The sequence below is a fragment of the Trachemys scripta genome, chromosome 2 (genome assembly GCF_013100865.1).
Source record: "Trachemys scripta elegans isolate TJP31775 chromosome 2, CAS_Tse_1.0, whole genome shotgun sequence".
Lineage (NCBI taxonomy): Eukaryota > Metazoa > Chordata > Testudines > Emydidae > Trachemys > Trachemys scripta.
The window spans coordinates 149,721,298-149,741,930 of NC_048299.1; the positions used below are offsets into that span (position 1 = coordinate 149,721,298).

General features: G+C 43.1%; 1 protein-coding gene across 1 annotated transcript in view; it reads right to left on the minus strand.

Moving 5' to 3' along the window:
• Positions 1-20,633, minus strand: part of DOCK5 (dedicator of cytokinesis 5) — a 138,419-nt gene that overhangs the window by 44,188 nt on the left and 73,598 nt on the right. The window contains exons 19-31 of the mRNA XM_034761830.1: positions 20,505-20,602; positions 19,005-19,094; positions 17,624-17,724; positions 16,100-16,234; positions 14,023-14,134; positions 12,331-12,401; positions 10,829-10,935; positions 8,410-8,546; positions 7,683-7,778; positions 6,303-6,401; positions 2,871-2,965; positions 1,880-1,958; positions 702-802 (exon numbers count right to left, since the gene is read on the minus strand). Of these exons, the coding sequence (XP_034617721.1) occupies positions 702-802; positions 1,880-1,958; positions 2,871-2,965; positions 6,303-6,401; positions 7,683-7,778; positions 8,410-8,546; positions 10,829-10,935; positions 12,331-12,401; positions 14,023-14,134; positions 16,100-16,234; positions 17,624-17,724; positions 19,005-19,094; positions 20,505-20,602 (1,321 nt within the window). The remainder of the gene's footprint in view (positions 1-701; positions 803-1,879; positions 1,959-2,870; positions 2,966-6,302; positions 6,402-7,682; positions 7,779-8,409; positions 8,547-10,828; positions 10,936-12,330; positions 12,402-14,022; positions 14,135-16,099; positions 16,235-17,623; positions 17,725-19,004; positions 19,095-20,504; positions 20,603-20,633) is intronic.

The window sequence follows — 20,633 nt, forward strand, 5'->3', positions numbered from 1 at the left end:
CAAGAGGCAAAGAAAAAAGAAAACCTGCCAAAATTACTAAAAAAAAAAATCTTAAGATTTTTAAACCCATGTCATGATTTTTGGGGGCCTGACTCAGGATTTTTGAAGGCTCGGGACTGGCAATACTGAGACTGCAGGGAATGGAGCTATGAGAGATGCTGGAGGAATGTGCTGGTTATTGCTCACTTGTCCTGCATTACAGCTGGGTAAGCCAGTAATTTCTTACTTTAAGGACCACGGTGGAGGAAAACCTCCTATCTTGGACCTTAAAGAAGCAACAACCTCTGTTTTAAAATGAGCCAAACCACTCACGTGTTTAAACTCAACCCAAACATGCAGAGCCCATTGTCTGCACCTACTACTAACTGTTCTGTCACAGAGAGCCCACATTCACATATGTCTACACTGCAACCAACAGCTTCAGCACAGGATGTACAAGCCCACCCAGAGCCCTGTGTAATTATTCGGGTGGCTAATCTGCACTGAAGCCCATGTTGCCACAGATTCACTGCTCTGGTACCCGAGCTAACCAGATTAAAAACAGCCCAGGTATGTCAACAGGAGCTGTAGTCACACACTGTGATTGCAGTACAGACATATCCATGGATTGTATCAGGTGCCTCGCTAGATGAGCACAATATAAAGACGGGGCTTATTTTCCAAGAGTAAGACGACCTGATCACATTTAAATGTGAACTTACTTCTTGACAATTTTGTTGCGTTTGGCCTGTGAGAAGTTCTCCAGCTGGAGGGATTCGTGAGTGAGAAAAGCTACTGCCAAGTGGAAGTAATTGTTCCAGAGCTGTGGGGGAAAAAAATCCGATTAAAGAAAGGAAAAACACAAAACACACAGCACAATAGAGCTACTTAATCACCAGTGCTGCAGATTCTCTGTCAGGTATTAATGAGGAAACACAATTTCAATGAATGGGAAAAATAAATTCCCACAGGAGGTCAACAGGTGTAAAAGCTGACTAAGAGCTACACAAACTGCACCAACAAACTTTGTTCCTTTTGGTGTGATCTATTTAAAATGCTCACCCAGAAGACTATTTATGAATCTAGATACACCAAATCCCTCCTTAAAACTCTCCTTTGCCCTGATGCCCATGAAAAATGTAACAGTTAGGTTGCCGGTGTGCTAAGACCATGGACTATCATGCGGACCAATACTGTCTCCTTGTTTTCTTGAGCTCTTCCATCTGTCTAGTTCCACCTGTTGTCTCTCATCATATACTTGGATTGTAAGCTCTTTGGAGCAGAGACCATCTTTTTGTTCTGTGTTTATAGAGTGCCTAGCACACTGGGTTGCTAGTCTATGACTTGGGCGCCACAGTGTCTCTGTGAGGATAGTGAAGTATTATCCCCATATCACAGACAGGGAATGGAGGTAGCAGAGAGTTTAAATGACTTGCCCAAGGTCATACTCGGGAGTCTGTGGCAGAACTAGGAATTGAATAGATCTCTTGTGTCCCAGTCCAGGGCATTAACCACAAGACCATGCCTCCTTAAAAGAGGGGTTTGCCATCAAATCTCTCCAAAGTGCCAGTAAACGATAGTCATCCTAACACAAAAGTAAAGGGTGGAAAGAGAGACTTTCACACTCCCGCTTTAGCACATCCCTGCTTTATAACTTGCAGAATGAGCATAGAACATGCTCCGCAGATCATTGGCTGAGCACAAGCCCATGGTACAAGTAGCATCTCGGGTTAGAAATTTCCCATTCATGCTACTTTTCCGCCAAGAGGACAAAACAATAACACCCTCATTAATATCAGTAACAAAACTGGTGTCATTGGGAGCTGAGGGCACCCATCACCTCTCTGAACTTGCTTAGTTCCAAGTGGTCAGGACAATCCAGAACTAAATTTATCCTCACCTGAAGTTCGAAGCTTGCTTGATCCAGAAAGAATCGGTTGAGCACAGAGGTAAATTGGTTCACTGCTCGGAGGAAAACCCTGGAAAAGTAAACACAGATAAGGAGGCATCCATGGAAGTAGAAACAGCACATGCCTGAATGTACGGCTCCTTTTTGCAAGCTCGGAGGAGGCACGAACCGGTGACCTCAAAGGTTCAGCTCTTCTACTATAATCCTTCTCTTTCCCCAAAATCCTCTGTACTCAGTGGGAGGTGGAGGTTATTTCTGTTTCTCAACAGAAGTATCCCTGATTTAGGGAAGTTACAAATGAAAAGCTCTATTAGGTCATCCAGTCCCCATACCAATGCTGTGTTGTTCCACACAGGATATTTACTAGTGTTTTGTCTCTCTTAGATGCTTCCATGACCCTTATTACTGTGGTATCTGAATTACTCACAGTCTTTAATGTATTTACCCTCACAACACCCCTATAAGGTAGGAAAGTGCTATTAACCCCATTGTACAGATGGGGAACTGAAGAACAGAGAGGCTAAGTGACTTGCTCAAGATCACACAGGAAGTCTGTGGCACAGGAGAGAAATGAACTGGTTTTCCCGGGTAACGGGCTAGCACCCTACATGCACGATCATCCTCTTTTGTCCAGTTTACCTTTAAGTTTCCCAAGTGATGATGCATCCCCCCCCCAGATTTGAAATAAAGAGGCTTCTCAGATTGAAGCAGGCACCTCTGGCAGGGAAATACAATCACTGGGGGGAAAGCTTTCAGTTTTGCAAACACTCCTTTTGACAGAAGAAGAAAGAGTTTGCAGGCTCATAAGTCATCAAAAAAAAAAATGTCCAGCCAATAGGACTTTAGTCAAAGCTAACTTAAACCAATATGAACTTTTAAAGGAAGTATATACTCAATTTACTCCTCAGTCCCAGAGCCAACAAGTTCTGCAGAAATCACATGAGCTTTCAACCAATAGCAACCTCTGGTAGAGGTTGTTTACCTGCTCTGCATCATGTTCATCACCATCCAGTCGTTCGCATAGACATTCTTTCCAATCAGATCCTTAAACATGATGAAGGTTTCCATCAGGAAGTCCTGTACAAAAATATGCCACATGCAAGGTCTAAGAAAGTTAGTCCATAAACAGATGGAAACATTGTGGGGGATGCAAACTTGTGGGGCTGCAGATTCCATTGATCACAGATCAATATGCTGGCCTTTTGAAATGCATCTTTTATTATGGCATATATCACCGTAACTAAATTATGTCTGAAATCTCATCCATCAAATTACAGGAGGAACCCACCCCCCAATCTATTTAATTAATGCAATTAAATCTGTTATTGTTTGAAGTCAATCTCTAGATGCGTAGGGAGCATTAAAAAGCAAAATAGGTGTTTAAAGTCTTTCGACCCAATACTTCCCTTCAAATGTATGAATGATGACATTACATAGGGCTGCTGCCTTATTCGTTATATACATAGATTATAGAGGGGGTTGTCATTCCCCAGCCATTTAGGCCTTTGCTAGATGAGGTCTGATGTTAGAAGATATCCAGTGTAGACAAGACCTGCAGTCTATAACAAGAGCTAAACTGGTCAAGTTAAAGCCATCACACCTTAAGTCCTAGTCTAGATGAGGCTTTTCTGCCGAGTTGCAGTATGAAGAGTGGGAATTGTGCAAGCGATACTGACAAAATCTAACTTTAGACTAAGAAAGAACCTCCATCTCCAGAGGTTCAAACATTCATAGGTTCTCTTCTGCTCTAAGAGGTAACATTCACATTCAAGCACCAGACACGCACACACCAGAGAAGTCACCACTTTCCAAAGGTCACTAGCAAAGAAATGTGCTGCTGAGTTGAATAGTGTGCACTAAAGAATTGGAAAGTGACACTGATGCAGAGAGAGAAATGGACACTGGTGCTGCCACAGTAGAAATCCTCTAAGCATTATTAAATCAGAGCTTGAGGGAAAGGTTTAGGCTTGACATGGGGCACCATGAAGACTAGAATTAACTACTAACCATGTTAACCTGATGAAGCAACGTTGCAATGTCTGGGCTGAAAATGCCACAAGGGGATGCTTATTTTTTTTAAAAATGGTAAATAAATCATGATGCCATTGGTATTATTTTAAAAATAATTTAATGGACATATTTCTATACGTTTTAGGGATCGTAACAGTTAGATTCCAAATTTACATATTGAACCTGTGTCTCCTGAAGTTGTATTCTTGTACCAGCTTTGTTTTTATATAATTCACCTTCCTGGTTTGTCTCACATGCACAAGCTGTACATGCATTGAAAATGTAAGAGCAACATTTAAATGCATGATTCAGAAGGCTCTGAACCGTGGAGTGAATGAGAAGCACCAATGATAGCTTCAAAGATTGAAGCCTATATCCTGTTTTAGGAAAAATCATTAAGCACGTGCCTAACTTTAACCATTGACCTCACTCTGCTTAAGCACTCTTCCTGAATAGTGAAGTTGTCCTGAAGTAAAGTTCTTCAACAGAAACGTTGTCCCAATTCCATTAGCTTTGTCACCTAGCACTCCTGCTCTTCCACAACATTTCTAGCCGACTCTGATCATATTCACTCCACTGATTCATTTGAAAAAGGCTACTACATATTTTATGAGCCCTAGCAAAACCTCCAAGGTGTTTAGGTTTTACCGTGCATACTTATTCAGAAATCTTTCAGGTGAGTTACTAACTCAAATGAGTTTTATTTGAACTCTTGACGGGGATTTGACAGCAGCCTTCAGTGACCTGAAGGGGGGTTCCAAAGAGGATGGAGTTCAGCTGTTCTCAGTGGTGGCAGATGACAGAACAAGAAACAATGGTCTCAAGTTGCAGTGCGGGAGGTCTAGGTTGGATATTAAGGAAAACTATTTCACTAGGAGGGTGGAGAAGCACTGGAATGGGTTACCTAGGGAGGTGGTGGAATCTCCATCCTTAGAAGTTTGTAAGGCCCGGGTTGACAATGCCCTGGCCGGGATGATTTAGTTGGTGTTGGTCCTGCTTTGAGCAGGGAGTTGGACTAGATAACCTCCTGAGGTCTCTTCCAATCCTAATCTTCTATGAGTCTATGATCATTCAGTTGAGTGGCTTTTTCAGTCTAGGCAGTGAAGTTGCAGAAATATCTGTCTCCTGCAGGTGGCTATGTTGCTTAACAGATCACATGCAATTATAATCAGCCAGGGAAGCAAAGGCAGCATCCTGCCAGTCATAGTGGTTTACAGATATTTTACAATACCTAATACAGAATCACACAACTGCAAAGTCTACCCACGCCTGTATTCCAGTTCACTATGCTGTTCTGCACAGCTACAGGCAGAGACAAGCAATCAGGAACTGTGACTACCAATTAGAGTAGTGTCACACCACAGAAGCTTGTGCAATACTGTCTCTGGTTTTGAGCTGCATGGGGGCGGGGGAGTGAAACTTAGACTTTACTTGGAGTTTCAGGTCCTAAGGGGCTCAAAGAACAAAGAGCAAAAGTGTTGTTTCACCTGGGTTTTGGACTCAAACCACATGAAGATCATGAATTGTACATGGTTTAACACAGAGGATGGATATGCAATGCTGGCTAAGGATGCTTGACACCCACCCTCGAGGACACTCCAGCCCGAGCCTGAACAGCTACAAAGAACTTTACAGCTCCGCTGCTCTAACTTCACGAGCCCGAGTCAGCTGACCTGGGCCAGCCACAGCCGTGCCATCCGCCTTATTCCAGTATAGGTGTACCCTCTGGGGCTTCAAATCATGGAATCCTCTACACTAGGTGCTGTACAAACCCATCACAAAGAGATAATCGCTACCCACAAAAGTTTGCAACAACAGTTGAGCTTTTCAGAAACCTGATCGAAATTTGCATGCTTTCAGATTTTGCAGCCAAGATACCCTATGGCTCTATTAATAAACACACAGGCGTGTTTTTGGAAATTAGTAGAGATACTGCCCCAAGCTTGTCAGCTTTTTCCATCAGGCCAGACAAACAGAAGGGGAATCCAAACTCTTAACTGAGCTCTAAATGAAAGAATGAAAAAAAAAAAAAGAGGGAAGAACACATGGCTAGAGAAGAGAAAGGAAGGGGAAAATGAACTCTTCTGCTTTTCCTGTCATCCTCATTCAATCTTTCTATCTTCTTCCTCCCAGCTCTTCAATTACACAGGTTTAGAGGGTCATTAAAGATTTGTTTTCACCCCATGTGACAATCTAGTCCGATGCTTTGCTGAGTCAGCAAACAGCCAGCAGTGCTGTATCCAGCTGGGGTGAAGTGAATGTTTCACTAACACTTGCAATATTAGGTACTCATACTCCTTAGTTATGGGTGAAAAAGCCTGAACTGAATATAAGAGCTGGATAGGATAAAATTAGAGGGAGATGCTACATGGACTGGGCTGCAGCCTGGGCCAAGCTGACTTACGATAATGTCCTGTCTGGTTTTGAAAGTGCTGATGTAGTGGTTATAGTGGAAATCATCCATCTGTCTCAGGATGGCTGTCATGCAGGCTACAAAAGTACCCTGCAATGGAAAAGACAAAAAAGGCACTTGGTCAATTATCTTTCTGCACTAAGGCCCCAATTCAGCACAGTTCTGGAGCATGTGCCTAATTTTAGTCACATGAATAGTCTTGACTTCAAAGAGACCACACATGTGCTTTAAGTCAGGCATCCGTTTAAATATTTTGCTAACTTGGGGTCTAAGAATGCATGTACTAAGGTCACTTAAAGTGATTGTTTCCCTTCCCTCCCCCCACCAAGATCAGTACCATCTGCAGTGGGGTGATACCTACATATTAATCTGGACATCACCTCTCATAGGGTTTAAGTTTTAAGTCTGAGGAAAGGAGATGGGACAGACTTTATCCCTTCAAGGCCTGGAATTTGCAAAAATAAACTTTTACGGTGAGAGATTAAAATGAAATCATTTTGTTTCCTATAAATGCAAGTAGCAGCTTTAAAAAAAAATCTGGGCTGTCACTCTCTGAGCTACTGAGACACTAACAGCTTGGTAAAAAATAAAAAAAATACTCTTACCCAGACAGGAATGTCTTACCTTCATATCTGATCACTAGGGCAAGTATTGCTGAAACTACAAGGGGGTTAAGTTTGAAAAGCAGAACTCTCCTACATCCATTTTAAACAGTACCCTCCAAGTCTTCATTATAAACATATTTGATGGAAACCATTTGCCAATGTCAAAGCCTCTTCTTATAAAGTGAATTTAGTGCTGGATTGACAGCCCTGGAGTTCTCTATCCATCCACAGACCAAGTATAGGGCAAGCCACAACAGTGCAAACCTCCTCTTGTTTTCCTACCAACCTGCTTTGCCCCAGACTTGGAGAGGACATCTATAGGGTCGAGGGTACATCAGCATCTGGCTCCATTCAACATCAGAACCAAATTAATTAGCGTTTCTACAATGTGGCTGCCTGACTATTAGGAACTGGACAGAGACCCAAGCATGCTGCACAAACAAGTTACCAAAGAGTCACCAAACAATAACGACTTGCAGTCACTACTGGCCCAGACTTGATTAAAAATGGTGCCTTAGCAGAGAGAGTTCTGTGTCCCATTATCTCTTTCTACAGCCATCCAGGCCCAATTTTAATAGGGCTGGGGCAGGCCTCCCCTCACTCCCCATAGACCCCACCAGGGCGCAGGAAACAGGACAGAGATTTTGTAATGCACCAGCACAATTTGCAGTCCATAGCAGGACAGACTGATGGAAAGCTCCAATCTGCTGAAGCGTCAGAGCAAGGGGTAGAAAGCAAAGAACAGAAGCAGGCAAAAGGCTCTCACAATGTGCAGAGACTGTCTGTTCATTCCAATCACCGTCCGGTTTATTCTCCTCAGCAGGCGCTCCATGATCAGCTGGATGTGAACTGCAGTGGGCCCCTGAAGAGATTAAAGAAGCACGGGCTGTTTTAGATTAATCTCAGTGTGGTCTATTCTACAGAGAGATTTGTTGGAGGGAAGGGCCAGGCTGACTGTGGCTATTTATTGTCAGAAGACACTAGAAAAGGAGACTCTTTGCCCAACAGAAATTCATTTAAATAGAAAGTAGTTTTAGACTCCGAGAAGGGGCGGGGGAATAAATCTCTGCACCAGTCCAGGACCCAGCAAAGGGATTCTCAGGAGCATCTTCCCTATGTTGGAGCTGGACTGGCCCCCAGAGCAGACTAGAGCAGCTTGAGGGCAGCTCTAACTTGAGCCCCTTTTTTCTATACCCCCTACAAGTGTTGCATCAGCAGGGGATCACCTCTCTGGGGATGACCTGACCATACCGTCCCCTGTTCTGTCCTAGAATGTCTTAGGTTCATTTTTGATATGTCTGATTTATCTTTAATTAGACTCAAACGTCTTATGCCAATATCCAATGTGAAAAAACTTCTGTGAACATCTGGTCTCATTAACTCTATAAAGACTGGTTCTGGCAGGTGCACTTAAGAAGGCTTTGTTCCCCCTCTGACCTACACCAGTGTAATCCCAACAGTGAGGACGACGTTAGACTAGAGCCCATACTCACCACATCCTTCCGGTCAAGCACTTCTAGAATGTTACTGAGGAGCTGAGAACAGGCCTCATGATCTGGCTTGTTTGAATTGTCATCCAGTTGGCCACTTAGCTGATCTATTAGTAGAGGCAGGAGAGCATCTCTGCATTCTGAGAAATGAAGAAACGGAACAATGCAACACAATGGCCTAAGAATAATCTTCAGAGCCAAGTACAAGTGACCACAAAAATAAAACTTTGTGCTCCTCACTCTGACTCAGTCACCAAAATTAAAATCATGTCACAGTGGTTCTAATAGGTAGAAGACAGCACAAATTGCCTCTCTTCTAATTAGAGAGATTGCACTAGAGAGATTTCTCTTGATATATATATTAGATGGTCCCATGGCTAGGGCACTAACATAGTACTTGGGAGACCCCAAGTTTGATTGCCTGCCCGGCTTGACTTCCTGCATGACCTTAAGTAAGGTCTATGGGTAAAATTTTCAAAAGTGACACAGGCATTTAGGCGACTAAATCCCATTTTCAAAAGTGATTTAGAGCCAGATTTTTCAAAGTTATTTAATAATAATATCTAGTTCTTATATAGGCAACTAAAGAGGCAAATAGGAGCTTAGTGGGATTTTCAAAAGCACCAAAGCAGGTTAGATGCCTGAATATCTTTGAAAATCTGGACTTAAGTCACTTTTGAAAATGGGATTCAGGCGCTTTTGAAATTTTTACCTGTAGTCTCTCTCTGCCTCAGTTCCCCCATCTATTAAATGGGGATAATGGCACTTCTCTACCTCACATGGATGTTGCAAGGAATAACACATTAATGACTGTGAAGCGCTCCCCTCTACTCTGGTAATGGGGGCCAGAAAGGTACCTAAGATAGATATGATGTCCATAACAAATGGTGGCCGTACACAGCACAGTCACCAGCTAATCTGGAAACTATGCAGCCTGGATAAAAGCTGGCATGAACAGAATCCAGTATCGTTAATCACAGATGCACAGACTCCTTTGAGATAAAGGAAAACCTATACTGGCTGCAGTCATACTCGGGATTATAACCTCTACACATCATGGTAACACCTAGCACACACCTAGGGCTTTTCATCTGTAGCTCTCAAAAGGCTTTTCAAAGAAGAGTAAACATTATTATCCTCATTTTACAGATTCAGAAACTGAAGCAGAGCGAGTTTAAAGCCACAATTTTCAAACCTGGGTATCTAAAATTAGGCACCTAAATCCATATTTACGTTCCTAATAAGTGGCTCGATTTTTATTGCTGCCTGTTACTTAATGGCTGCCTTTTCAGCAATGTGTGGTCATGTTTTTGCCATTCTAGAAACCCTGGTATCTGCATCTGTGTTTTAAAGTCCTGGAGAGAGACTGTACTGCTTCTACGTATAAGAGCAAAGAGTTATGATGCATAGTCCTTAGTGATGATCTTAGGGCTTGACTCAATATGCCCAGCATAAGGGATCCATTATCTCACCATCTTCTAACTACTGCTCTTTGCTACGCTTAGGGAATAGGGAAACCAAAAACTTACCAATGAACCCAAAATAAATTATCCTTATCCTGAGATCAACACCAAAACTAAAATCAAGCAGGGGCCTTACTGTAATTTTTATTATCAGTATTGCGGTAGTGACTAAGAGCTTCTGCCACGGACCAGCATCCCAGTGTACCAGGTGCAATACAAACAGAACATAAAATTAGTCCCTACCCCCAAAAGAACTTACAATCTAAGTATAAGACAAGAGACAACAGATTGTGTCTTTGTACACAGATATGGACACTTTTCACAGGACTGCAGGAACCAAAGAAGAGAAGGAGAAGAAGGAGAAAGATTCAAGAACAACAAGAGACTCCACTTCTTGAGATATTCTGTCCTAGTTTCTTTATACACCTTGATGCGTTGGCTTTAGAAATTTACCCATGAGCCTTTGTCAAAGGCACCATATAGTCTCATCCTGGTAAAGGGGGGGTTGGCAGTGCAGTCAAGTGGTTAGAGCTCAGAGCTGACTCAGGCAACCTGAGTTCTAATCAGGCTCTGCTACTGGCTTACTGCATGACCTTGGGCAAATCACTTCACTTCTCTGAGCTTGTTTCTCCATCGGCAGGGTGGGGATGAGGAGACCTCCTCACACGCACCTTTATAAAGAGCTTTGAGATCAACAAATGAAAATATCTAAATGCAAAAGAGAAGCAGGCGGTTGCAGTCAGGCCTATGAGACAGCATTGGTCAGCATATAGGCAATGGCCTAAGCACACCAACAACCTCGCTGTTGCCAAGTTTTTTTGTAGGCATCACAGTGAAGGAGAATTTTAAGGAGGGATTTGAAGGAGACATTTAAAAGAGAGACGTGAACTTTATAGACAAGTATTTGTTTGAGAAGGTGCATTTCCTGCAGTTTCTGGGGATCTCAATAGGCTACTCACCGGATTGTTTGAACAGATCACTGTCCACTACCTTGGTCATGCAATTGAGTTTCTGCCGAACTAACTGGTTGTCAGGGATACTTTGGATAAATTTGCTGAAGAGGATGCTAGAATGCAAAGCACAAGGTAGACAGATGGTCAGTATTTTCACCCAGAGAATTCTGCTGACTTTGTTCCACGTAATACACCTCTACTTTGATATAATGCTGTCCTCGGGAGCCAAAAAATCATACCGCGTTATAGGTGAAACTGCGTTATATCAAACTTGCTTTGATCCGCCGGAGTGCGCAATCCCGCCCCCCCGGAGCACTGCTTTACCGCGTTATATCAAGCAGTTGTGCCATTGCGTTGAGAACAGTCTCAAGGTAAACCAAAATGAAGTCTCATGTTATATGGTTTCAGGAAGCTCACTAAAGAACTTAAAATAAACGGAACAGTGATCAGAATCAGCAGGTTTATACTGCTCAGATAATTAACCTCACTTTACAACAAGTTTTCATGAAAATTCATCAGCCCAGGCACAGAACCTATTTGCTCTTCCCGACCATTTTCAGAAAATATATATCTAACTTCCTTGCCAGAAATAAAAATAAAATTTAAGTCTCTCTAAGCCAATAGGATTTTGCAAGGCTGCTAGATAACATACGAGGTGCAACAGTGGCTGAGTAGCTAAGGTTCTTGCCTACAATCCTGAAGGTTGTGGGTTCGAGTCTCATGCTGAAAGGCCCCTTCCAGTTCACGCAGCTGCAAAATGGGTACTTGACCCATCAGGTTAGGACAGTCAAAGGTGGCCAGACACGATGCTGGCCACATCACCCCTTTGCATGCCACTGGCTATGAAACTGACGTGTCTTAATCACATCATCTCAATGAGCCCTTGTTATGGGAAACTTGGCCATTTTGATCACTGCGAGCATAATCACCCAAATATATCCCCCGCTTCAAGGGCAATCACTCATTTTAGTCCCACAGTGAATTACATTCCACATACACTTGGTGTCCTCTCACCATTATTTGCAAATTACTTACAACGAAATAAGGCTCCTGAACTCAAGCAGGGAAAGCTATTTACACCGAGGAAAAGAAATCCACCTCATTTTAAGTTTTGTGCATGAATAAATTGTTTGTATCCCTCCTGTCTGGCCTTTGTCACCCATTGGGCCTTGGCAACCTGAGATCTAATGATCCAGGGTTCGTGGAATCATAGTCACTGGGTTTCATCCATATGGTTTTGTAGTCCTTGAATTTCCAGTTTGAAGAAAGCCTCAGAACTCAGAGGAAAATTCAGCTGAAACACACTAATTCCTTTGGGCTGCAGCTCTAAAACCATTATGTGGCTTCCTCTAAACCCTTCCAAGGAAACGTTTACATTCAATCATGCAGCTTGTGCAACATCACGTTATTAATTATTAGAACTGTATGCTTTAGGACAGTTTCCAACTTCCCCCCCAAAAGATGCATATTTAGTAGGTTTAGACAACAAATATGCTTAACACAATCACCTGAGCTCAACCGGATCAAATACCAGTTTGACGTCATTTATGATGCTTGGTAAGTATTTTAAAGCTGCGCCCTGTAGGAGAAAAAACACATACACACACACACACAAGGAGGTTGGGTTAGATTAATCCATTCGTTGTAAAAGAGAACAAGTCTGAGGACTTGCTGCTCGACATCATTGGAAGAGGCTCACATCACCAGTGGTAGTATCTGGTTTGGGCAAAAGCAAAGATGCAGACCCCTGCAGCGAGCTGGTTTGTGATCTAATTTAAGCCTCAGCATCTGCACCTCCAGAGATCAGAGCTGAAAGGATGCTGCATGAAAGACTTCTAGCCAATGCCTTATTTTTGACTTTCTGGTTGTGAACACACTGCTGTCCTAGGGACTGGGCTTCTTGAAAAAATCAAAATGCATTGGGCAGGCAAGCAGAGACATGTGAAATGTTTTTTTACACTTTGGGGGGGGAGAGTTTAAAAATAAAGCCCTCCTCCTCACAGCATTGGCCTAGCCACAAGCTTTAAAAAACTTAAGAAAAAGACAATGGTGTCTGATTTTCGCTCTTGTTTAAAACTCTTTGGACTGGACTGTAGCCAGCCCTTATATGGTCAGAAAGTCAGGTGGGGCTTGGACTCCACACTACCTTCCATCATACACAGCCCCCATAAGAATCACAGACCCTGTGCTCAATTGCAGCTCATTTGTCCCCACTCTTAAGAACAACTTGTTGAGACTGGTGTAAGGAGGAGCATGCGCTAGCCAATCCCATGTGTGTGGGAGGGGGTGTTTAAGGTATGCTGTACACCTTAAAAGAGGAGCAGCAAATGACCCCCTCTGGCAGTGTAATCAGGGAGTTCTAGGAAACATTCTCCCTGATGCAGAATACACCCAAGTGCTCCCTTTGCACTGCGCCTTAGAGGCACAGTTTGGTGCTCTCTGTTTAGTATGTCCGTGAACAATGCCAAGAACAAGCTATCTAGGCACCTCTGGTTCATCACAGCAGCATCTGAGTGCCTGTGTGTGTGACAGCTACTGAAAGTCTCCCCAGGGTTTGCTGTAGAGGGGCATTCTCCCCATCTGCTTTTGGTGGTGGGAACAAGAAGTTCCGTGCTGCAGGAAGAACAGCCCCTCACCACACAGGCATTGGAGAGAGTGGTTTTTAAACAGATCAGACACTCAAATGTGAAAGCTCTTTTAACTAGAATCAATCCTTCCGGCGGAAAGCGATTAATGCATTTTGGCCAGAGGTATTATAAAGAAGAAAGCAGCAAGTAAGCCTTATTGCATGGCTTGTCTGTTCCTCACTCACTCAGAGGGCCCCAAGTAAAATTCACGCAAGACAAACAAGAAAGCAGAACAAGTTAAGACACAGGCAAAAGCTTGTTGGTCTTTCATTACTTTCCTTCTCTACATTTGTTACATTTGTTTCCATATCATTTGCTGTCTGAATCATTCATAAGCCCGGGTGTCACTGGCCAAACTGTTGTCCTCTCTACGACACTGTTACAGGCGGGCTGGGGTGTCAGCCTCGACCCCAGAAGTGGCTGCATTTCAGTGCCAATATTTTAGCATACGTCACAGTTGTGCAAAGCTTAAAGAGCTCAGATTAATACTTGTTACACTTTGGGGGCTTTAATACTGATTACTTGTCCCCAGAATAGATGTGTAACAACATTCAAAATAGGCTTTAGACCAACCTTAATCTTGACAGCCTCCTCTAGTGGTCGGTCCATGAGGACATTGAAGGAGAAAAACAACTTGCGGATTGCATTGTTAAACTCATCCCCATCTTCGACTTTCCCATAAAACCTGAAAAAGAGCACATTGGCGATACATACCAATTTAGGCCAGAGCGAGGAATACTGCCACAATGGCTTAAATACATTTTATCCTTCAGAGCAACCTCTTAAAGTGCTCTTTTGCTATGAAAAGTGACAGTAAAAATAGCTGTGTGGGATTCTAGATTTATTGTATCAATGATTTCCAGATTAAATCTGTTAAATTTAACAGCAAAAAGTAGGGGGTTTTTTTCTATCCACAACTGACTCAAACTCCGCCTGGAATCTGAGAGTCAAGCTGGGTCCTTTCTGGCTTCAACAATCACCAACTTTGACCTTTAAGCATAGTTTACAAATTCTGTTGATGATGCCCAAGCCAGAAGAGAATCCAGCTCATTCTATGTTGGCTTTTAAGGACTAAGAGGAGAAAACAGTCCTGAATGGTTGCTGAGAATTGTGTGAATAACGGTTTGGGGCTATGAGACACACATTGCAATCTGGCACATACTGTGACAGTGATGGAATTCCCTGCATATCCTTATTTATTAAGTTTAAGTATCTTTGGAGTCCATTATATTAAATGCAAAGTTTATGTATTATTGTGGGCTAGGATTATATATAACCTCTCTATGGGGAAGATGTGGTGTGAGGCTGGGAGGACTATATTGAAAAGGTGCCAGACAAAAGTGGACTCTCTGAGGAATACTTAGGAGACCTTACTGCACATTCCTCACCTCTGGTTCTGCAAAAACCCTGCCTTCCAAAGCTACATCCTGAGGAGAGGTGATTGTCTGCTGATTACCTCTTCCCAGAGACTGGATATCAAAGGCCTACATTGTATAAAGAAACTGCTGAACTGCCCAGCCTGGGTTCTGGCTCCAGATCTGAGACAGTTATGAACTTATAACCACAGGGAAAATGCAGTTGTGGGGTTCTGAAGGATTGACACCTACCAGAGTCCGAGGTTGGAGTTGGCGGAGACCAAAGTTGAGCCTTTTAGCATTGTTCAGGTTCTTTAATTGTTTTTAATAAGTTTTCTCATTATTGCTTCTACCTTAAGAATAAATGTGCTTGCATAGAAAGAGCTGTGTGGTAACATGTAACTGTGGGTCATTACTCTGTTCATAGTAAGCAAAGCGCAGATGCTGGCCTGTTTAGGCAGTCTGACTTGCTAGGAATATCACAGTGTAGGCAGGGAACTGTGCATCCTGAAAAAAAAACCAGTCGGGAGAGAGAGACACACCCAAGACAGGGGACGGCTGGCAGCCAGAAACTCTTAAGCCCACAGGGGGGGAGAATACAGGTGCAGTTGTCCTGAACTGTGACAAATACTATTCATTATTATTAGTATTATCTTAGTGGCTAGCAGCTCTAGTCCTGGACAAGGACCCCATTGCGTGAGGCAACATACAAAATGATCTCAAGTAGCTGACAGTGCATTTTAATGTCTGCTGCAAAGAGCTCAATGGGAGCAGAATCAGGCATCCTCCATAATGTGCAAACATTTCCGTGGAATGGATTAATATAGAAGGGGATTTCTCTCTCACCACTAAAGATTGTTCAGAGTTCCCCTTCAGGTTTTTTTAAATCAATTTGGGTCTTCACAGAACCTAGCAGAAATACCCCCCAAAGTCCCTTAAGATGAGGAAGCTTCTTAAAAAAGGAAGCCATTTGAAAAAAAAACAAAAAACAAAAAAACAAGTTTAGGCTCCTTATCTGTATTGCCAAATGCAGCTTATGTAAGATGTGAATGATTAGAAAGAATTTCACCCCCAAGGAAAGTGTTCTAAGTTGTTTTCCCTTGTTCTGATCAATATCTCCACCCGCACACACAGACCTCTCTACAGTCCTGGATAAAAGACAGCTATAGATGTCTTTTCTCAATAACTAGGGGCATCCTCTGCTGGGGAAAATCGGAAGCAGGCTCTCTTGGCTGGAACGATGCCAGTTTGTACCCTCTGTGGATATTTTGCACAGTCTGGAGGGTCTGCCTCACCTCAGGTACAGTACCCGTGACTGGACGATGAATCGGAACAGATACTTCAAGGCTTTCAGGGCAGCGAACAGCAATTCTGTCTTGCTGGAGTCATCTGCATTTTGTATGTAATAGTTCAGTACTCTGGTGAGTTTCCTTAGGAAAGGAAAAGAAGAGGAGAACAAACACAGGTGTAGTTACAGGAGAAGCTAAACCAGGCTCCCTTATGCCAGAAAGGGCCTATGGCCTAGTGGTTAGAAAGCTAGGGACCGGGAGTAAGAGCTCCTGGATTCTAGTCACAGCTCTGCCACTGAGTCATTCTGGGGCCTTGGGCAAACCACATGGGAGCAGATTTTCAAAAGTGCTCAGCACCCAGCAGCTCCCAGAATCTGGCCCCAAACATGGATGTGAAGTCCTTTAGAAAATTCAAACTTTGTGGCCTGTTTTTTCAAAGTGTTGTGCCTGGGCAGATTTAATGAAGAATTTGGGAAGCCCATTAATTCTGAAAATCAGATGCTTAGTTGCTGCGGATGTCAGTTTACCTATATGTACAAAGGGGTAATGGCCCCTTTAATAGAAGACCAGGGTTCCTGAGACTTAATTTATAAAGTGCTTTGAGATCCTTGGACAGAAGGTGTATCAGTGCATCTTTACTATTTAGTCTCTGGTCACTGTCTAGGTAGAAGTTCAAGATCTCATTGCACTTTTCCAAAACAACAAACAGGCATGTGGGAAAATAACATTCAAGCAAACACCTTTTCCTCCTGATTAACCAAGCTCCGAGCAACCCAGGGTCTATGTGAGGGATTGCTGAGTGCACAGCAGCCCCTGCCTTCGCCTACCTCACTCGCTGCACTGCCAGGATCTAGCTCGTTGTTTGTCAAACCCTTTGGCACACAGAGTGTATGGCGAGCACTGTATAATTCTCTAGTCCGCTTGGCATCATGGGGATGTCGCACTGTAGAGCCAAGCTGGAAAGCGAGGCCAGGTAACAACGCAGCTGAGAGGCAGCCCATCCATAAATCAGACATAAAAAAGGTTTATTTTTAGTAAGGAGCAGTGAGGATGATGAATCCTCCGCAAGCTAGGGGGGGAAAAAATAACCCTCTGCTGACAGTGATTGTACAGCAAGAGCAGAGGAGGAGAAGGCAACCGTTCAAAGAGCTTCAAGAGTTCCAGGCAATGCAGAGTCCCTTGGCAGCTGGTGAAGCAAAAAGGGGGCTGGCTTTTATAATTCTAAGAGACAGGATTACAGTTGAATTGGACACCAGGACTAGTCGCTTGACTGTCTGTTTACAAAGGTAGAAATGCTTTTCTACGATTAAAATTAATTATTTCAATCATGCATCATTTCTGCAGTAAATAATTATAATTTTCTTCTATTCTCAAGATGATCTCAGAGTGGGAACACATGGGTTTATACACCCTCGCTCTCCCACCCACACACCTTAATCTCTATGCTACCTTGATCTCCTACACCACATCTAGTCTATGCAGTAGCAAGAGATCACTGTGATAGCTAGGTTTGTGGTTACTGATACTTACACATAAGCCAGGGTGGTGCTGAAGTGCTTGTAAATATAAGTTTCAAGTACAGGGTTAAAATGCTGGAACTTGATGTCTCCGATCAGAGAAATAATAAATACCTGCCAAAAACACAGAAGGGAACAGAAGCACTGAACTGCATGACTTTCAACTAACTGTCCTGCAATTTATTCTCATCATGTGCCATTTTGTTTTGCTGGTTGTTTATGCTTTATCTGCTCAGCTTTAATGTTATACATGGTGTTCCGTATCTGCTGATAATGGCCATCTCGCCTTGGAGGGTGAGCATACCCTATCACAGAAGTTAGACAATGTTAGGCCTACTCAGTGGACAGATGGGGAACTATAACGGTAAAGTCAGCTGCTGCATGAAGTAGCACTGGTGATTTGGTAAGTGACGCTAACGCAGACTCCGTATGGCAATATTTCTGTAGCGGAGGTTAGAGAGGCAGAATGCTGCTAGAGGCACTGTTTTTCAGATGAGGCTCAAAAGTGAGGCTCTGAACATCTGGAGTCATTAAAGATCCCCTTACACTTTATGTCCATAGCGCCCCTAATCCTGCTACTTTGCTAAAACTGTGGCTTGAGTAATTGCACCCTGCCTCCCTAAATTCCCCCCAGTTTCAGCTGGATACAGTGATCTTCACTTTCTTTTCTAAACTGTCACATTCTATTGCTGAGCTCTATTAAACAGTTGCTTCCTTGTTCCACGCAATCTCTTTGTAACGTCTGCTGGATGTTTTACTGGGATCTTTGTACAAAATGCTCTCTTGTTGAGAGACAATATTACCCAATAGACAGGAGCTGGACTGGGACTCAGGAGATGTTGGGTCTATTTCCAACTCTGCCACTGACCTGCCGTGCGACCTTGAGGAATTCACTTCCTCTCCGTATGTTCAGTCTATTGGAGGATACTACTACTTTCCTTCTGTGTAAAGTGCTTTGAGATCCACAGATGAAAAGTGCTATACGTAAGGAGCTAGGGATTATGTACATGTCAATCCCTATTAGGGTGACCAGATAGCAACTGTGAAAAAATGGGACAGGGGGTGGGGGGGGCGTGGAGGGTAATAGGCACCTATATAAGAAAAAGTCCAAAAAATGGAACTGTCCCTATAAAAATGGGACATCTAGTCACCCTAATCCCTATTCTCATTATATTCATGGAAATGGCCATGGTAGATCTCCTATCCTTGCCTTACATTAGCACCCAATGACTCCTGACTAGTATAAACCACATTTAAATATAATTTCATATTTCTCATAGACTGAGACACCAATCAATTGTCCAGTGGAAGCAATAGGAACCAGAACGAGAAGACAGGCTGAAGAAATGGCTGAAATAAAGGTGCTTTGGGATATGCAGATAACAACCACTCACCAGTGCATCGAACACAAGGAAGTCATAGGTTTCATTGTCTGACATCTCCATCATTATGTTGAAAAGTGCATCAAGTGTGTCTTGTAAAAACTAGAGCGAGAAGATAATGGGGAAGCAGAAACAGGTTATTTCTGTTTCAATGCTGCTCAGGAATCCTCCCTTTCCCCCCAGGAGCTTAGGGAAAACAGAAAGGGCTTGATCCAGCCCAGCAGAGGTGTGAAAGCTGCATGTATACAAACAGGTAAAAAGGGATCAGCAGGACCGGGGATGCAGGGGAGCCCAACCACGCACTGTGCATGCGGGTACATGTCTGCCAAGCTGCTCCTTCCTAGTAGCAGGAGCAAGGTCAATAAGAAGTACTGGGTGAGCGACTCTCCAGCGTGAAGATCACACGTAAGCCCATATCTGCCATGCCCTGCCCCCTTTTTATCTGGCACAGTGTGAGAGTACAGGAGTGGCTGGCTCTACAAAGGGGCTTAACTCCTAACTTTGCCCTCACACAGCCCCTGCTTGCAGCGGAGCATGTCAACTTTGTGCTCTGTGCCAAAGGATCACGGACAAGCCTTCCAAGCACAACATTCCTTTGGCAATCACCAGGAGTCCTGATTTTACAAACGCGCCACCTTCACTTGAGTAGCTCAGCAAGAAAGACAATTTTCAACTGACCTTCAAAGCGAACCCCCAGTTTCACAACCCCAGTGAGCCGACATAGTGATTATCCAAAGTTAAAAAAAATAAGTCTCTCAAAATCAGAATTTCATTTTCCTGGAAATTCCAATTTTCAGCTAAAGTTCTCAAGCCACTCAGACTCAGGCAATAAGTTCTTTGTAGCACAGACTGTCTTTTTCTTGTGTGTCTGTATAGCACCTAGTGACTGGGGCCACCTAGATGCTACCGAAAATAAATAAAAAAAAATATCAGGGTTTTCCTGATTATCATATTTTGCAAGAACTTGTATTGAATTCTCCCTACAGCCCCAATCCTGCAAACAAAGTAGTGTTCTGTTGCAACTTTCCAGAAAGAATATTTAGGTTTTGTTTCTAGCTCTATGTATTTGCTATGAACGTAATGCCCCCTAAAACTCATTACTGTCCACGCTACCTCTGGACTTTTCAGTAACTGCACACCAGTAAATGAGCCTGCACATTTTAAGCAAGTTAGCACACCCACTGGAATATCGAGATCACTGCCTATCATGTGGACCAGTCCCGTCTCATTGTTTCCTTGTGCTCCCCGTCTATCTGTATCCACATGTTGTCTCTGTCTTATACTTAGATTGGAGCAAGGACTGTCCTTTTGTTCTCTGTTTCTATAGCGTCTAGCATAGTGGGGTTCTAGTACATGACTAGGGTTCCTAGGCTCTATGGTCATACAAATAATATGGTTAATAAATAAATAAATAATAAGTAGTCAAGGTTTAAAAGTTAAGCACATGTCTACGTGTTTGCAAGATTGGGATGTAAATCTCTATGTACACCAACAGAAGATGTGATCTTGTACCTTTACAATTTCTCCTCCTTCCACGTCCATTAGCTTCTTTAGGTTGTGCGCTATGTGCTGAGAGTTAGAACGCCAGTTTAACAAACCCAGCAGGTCAACTACCAAGGACAGAACAATGACAATTAGTGA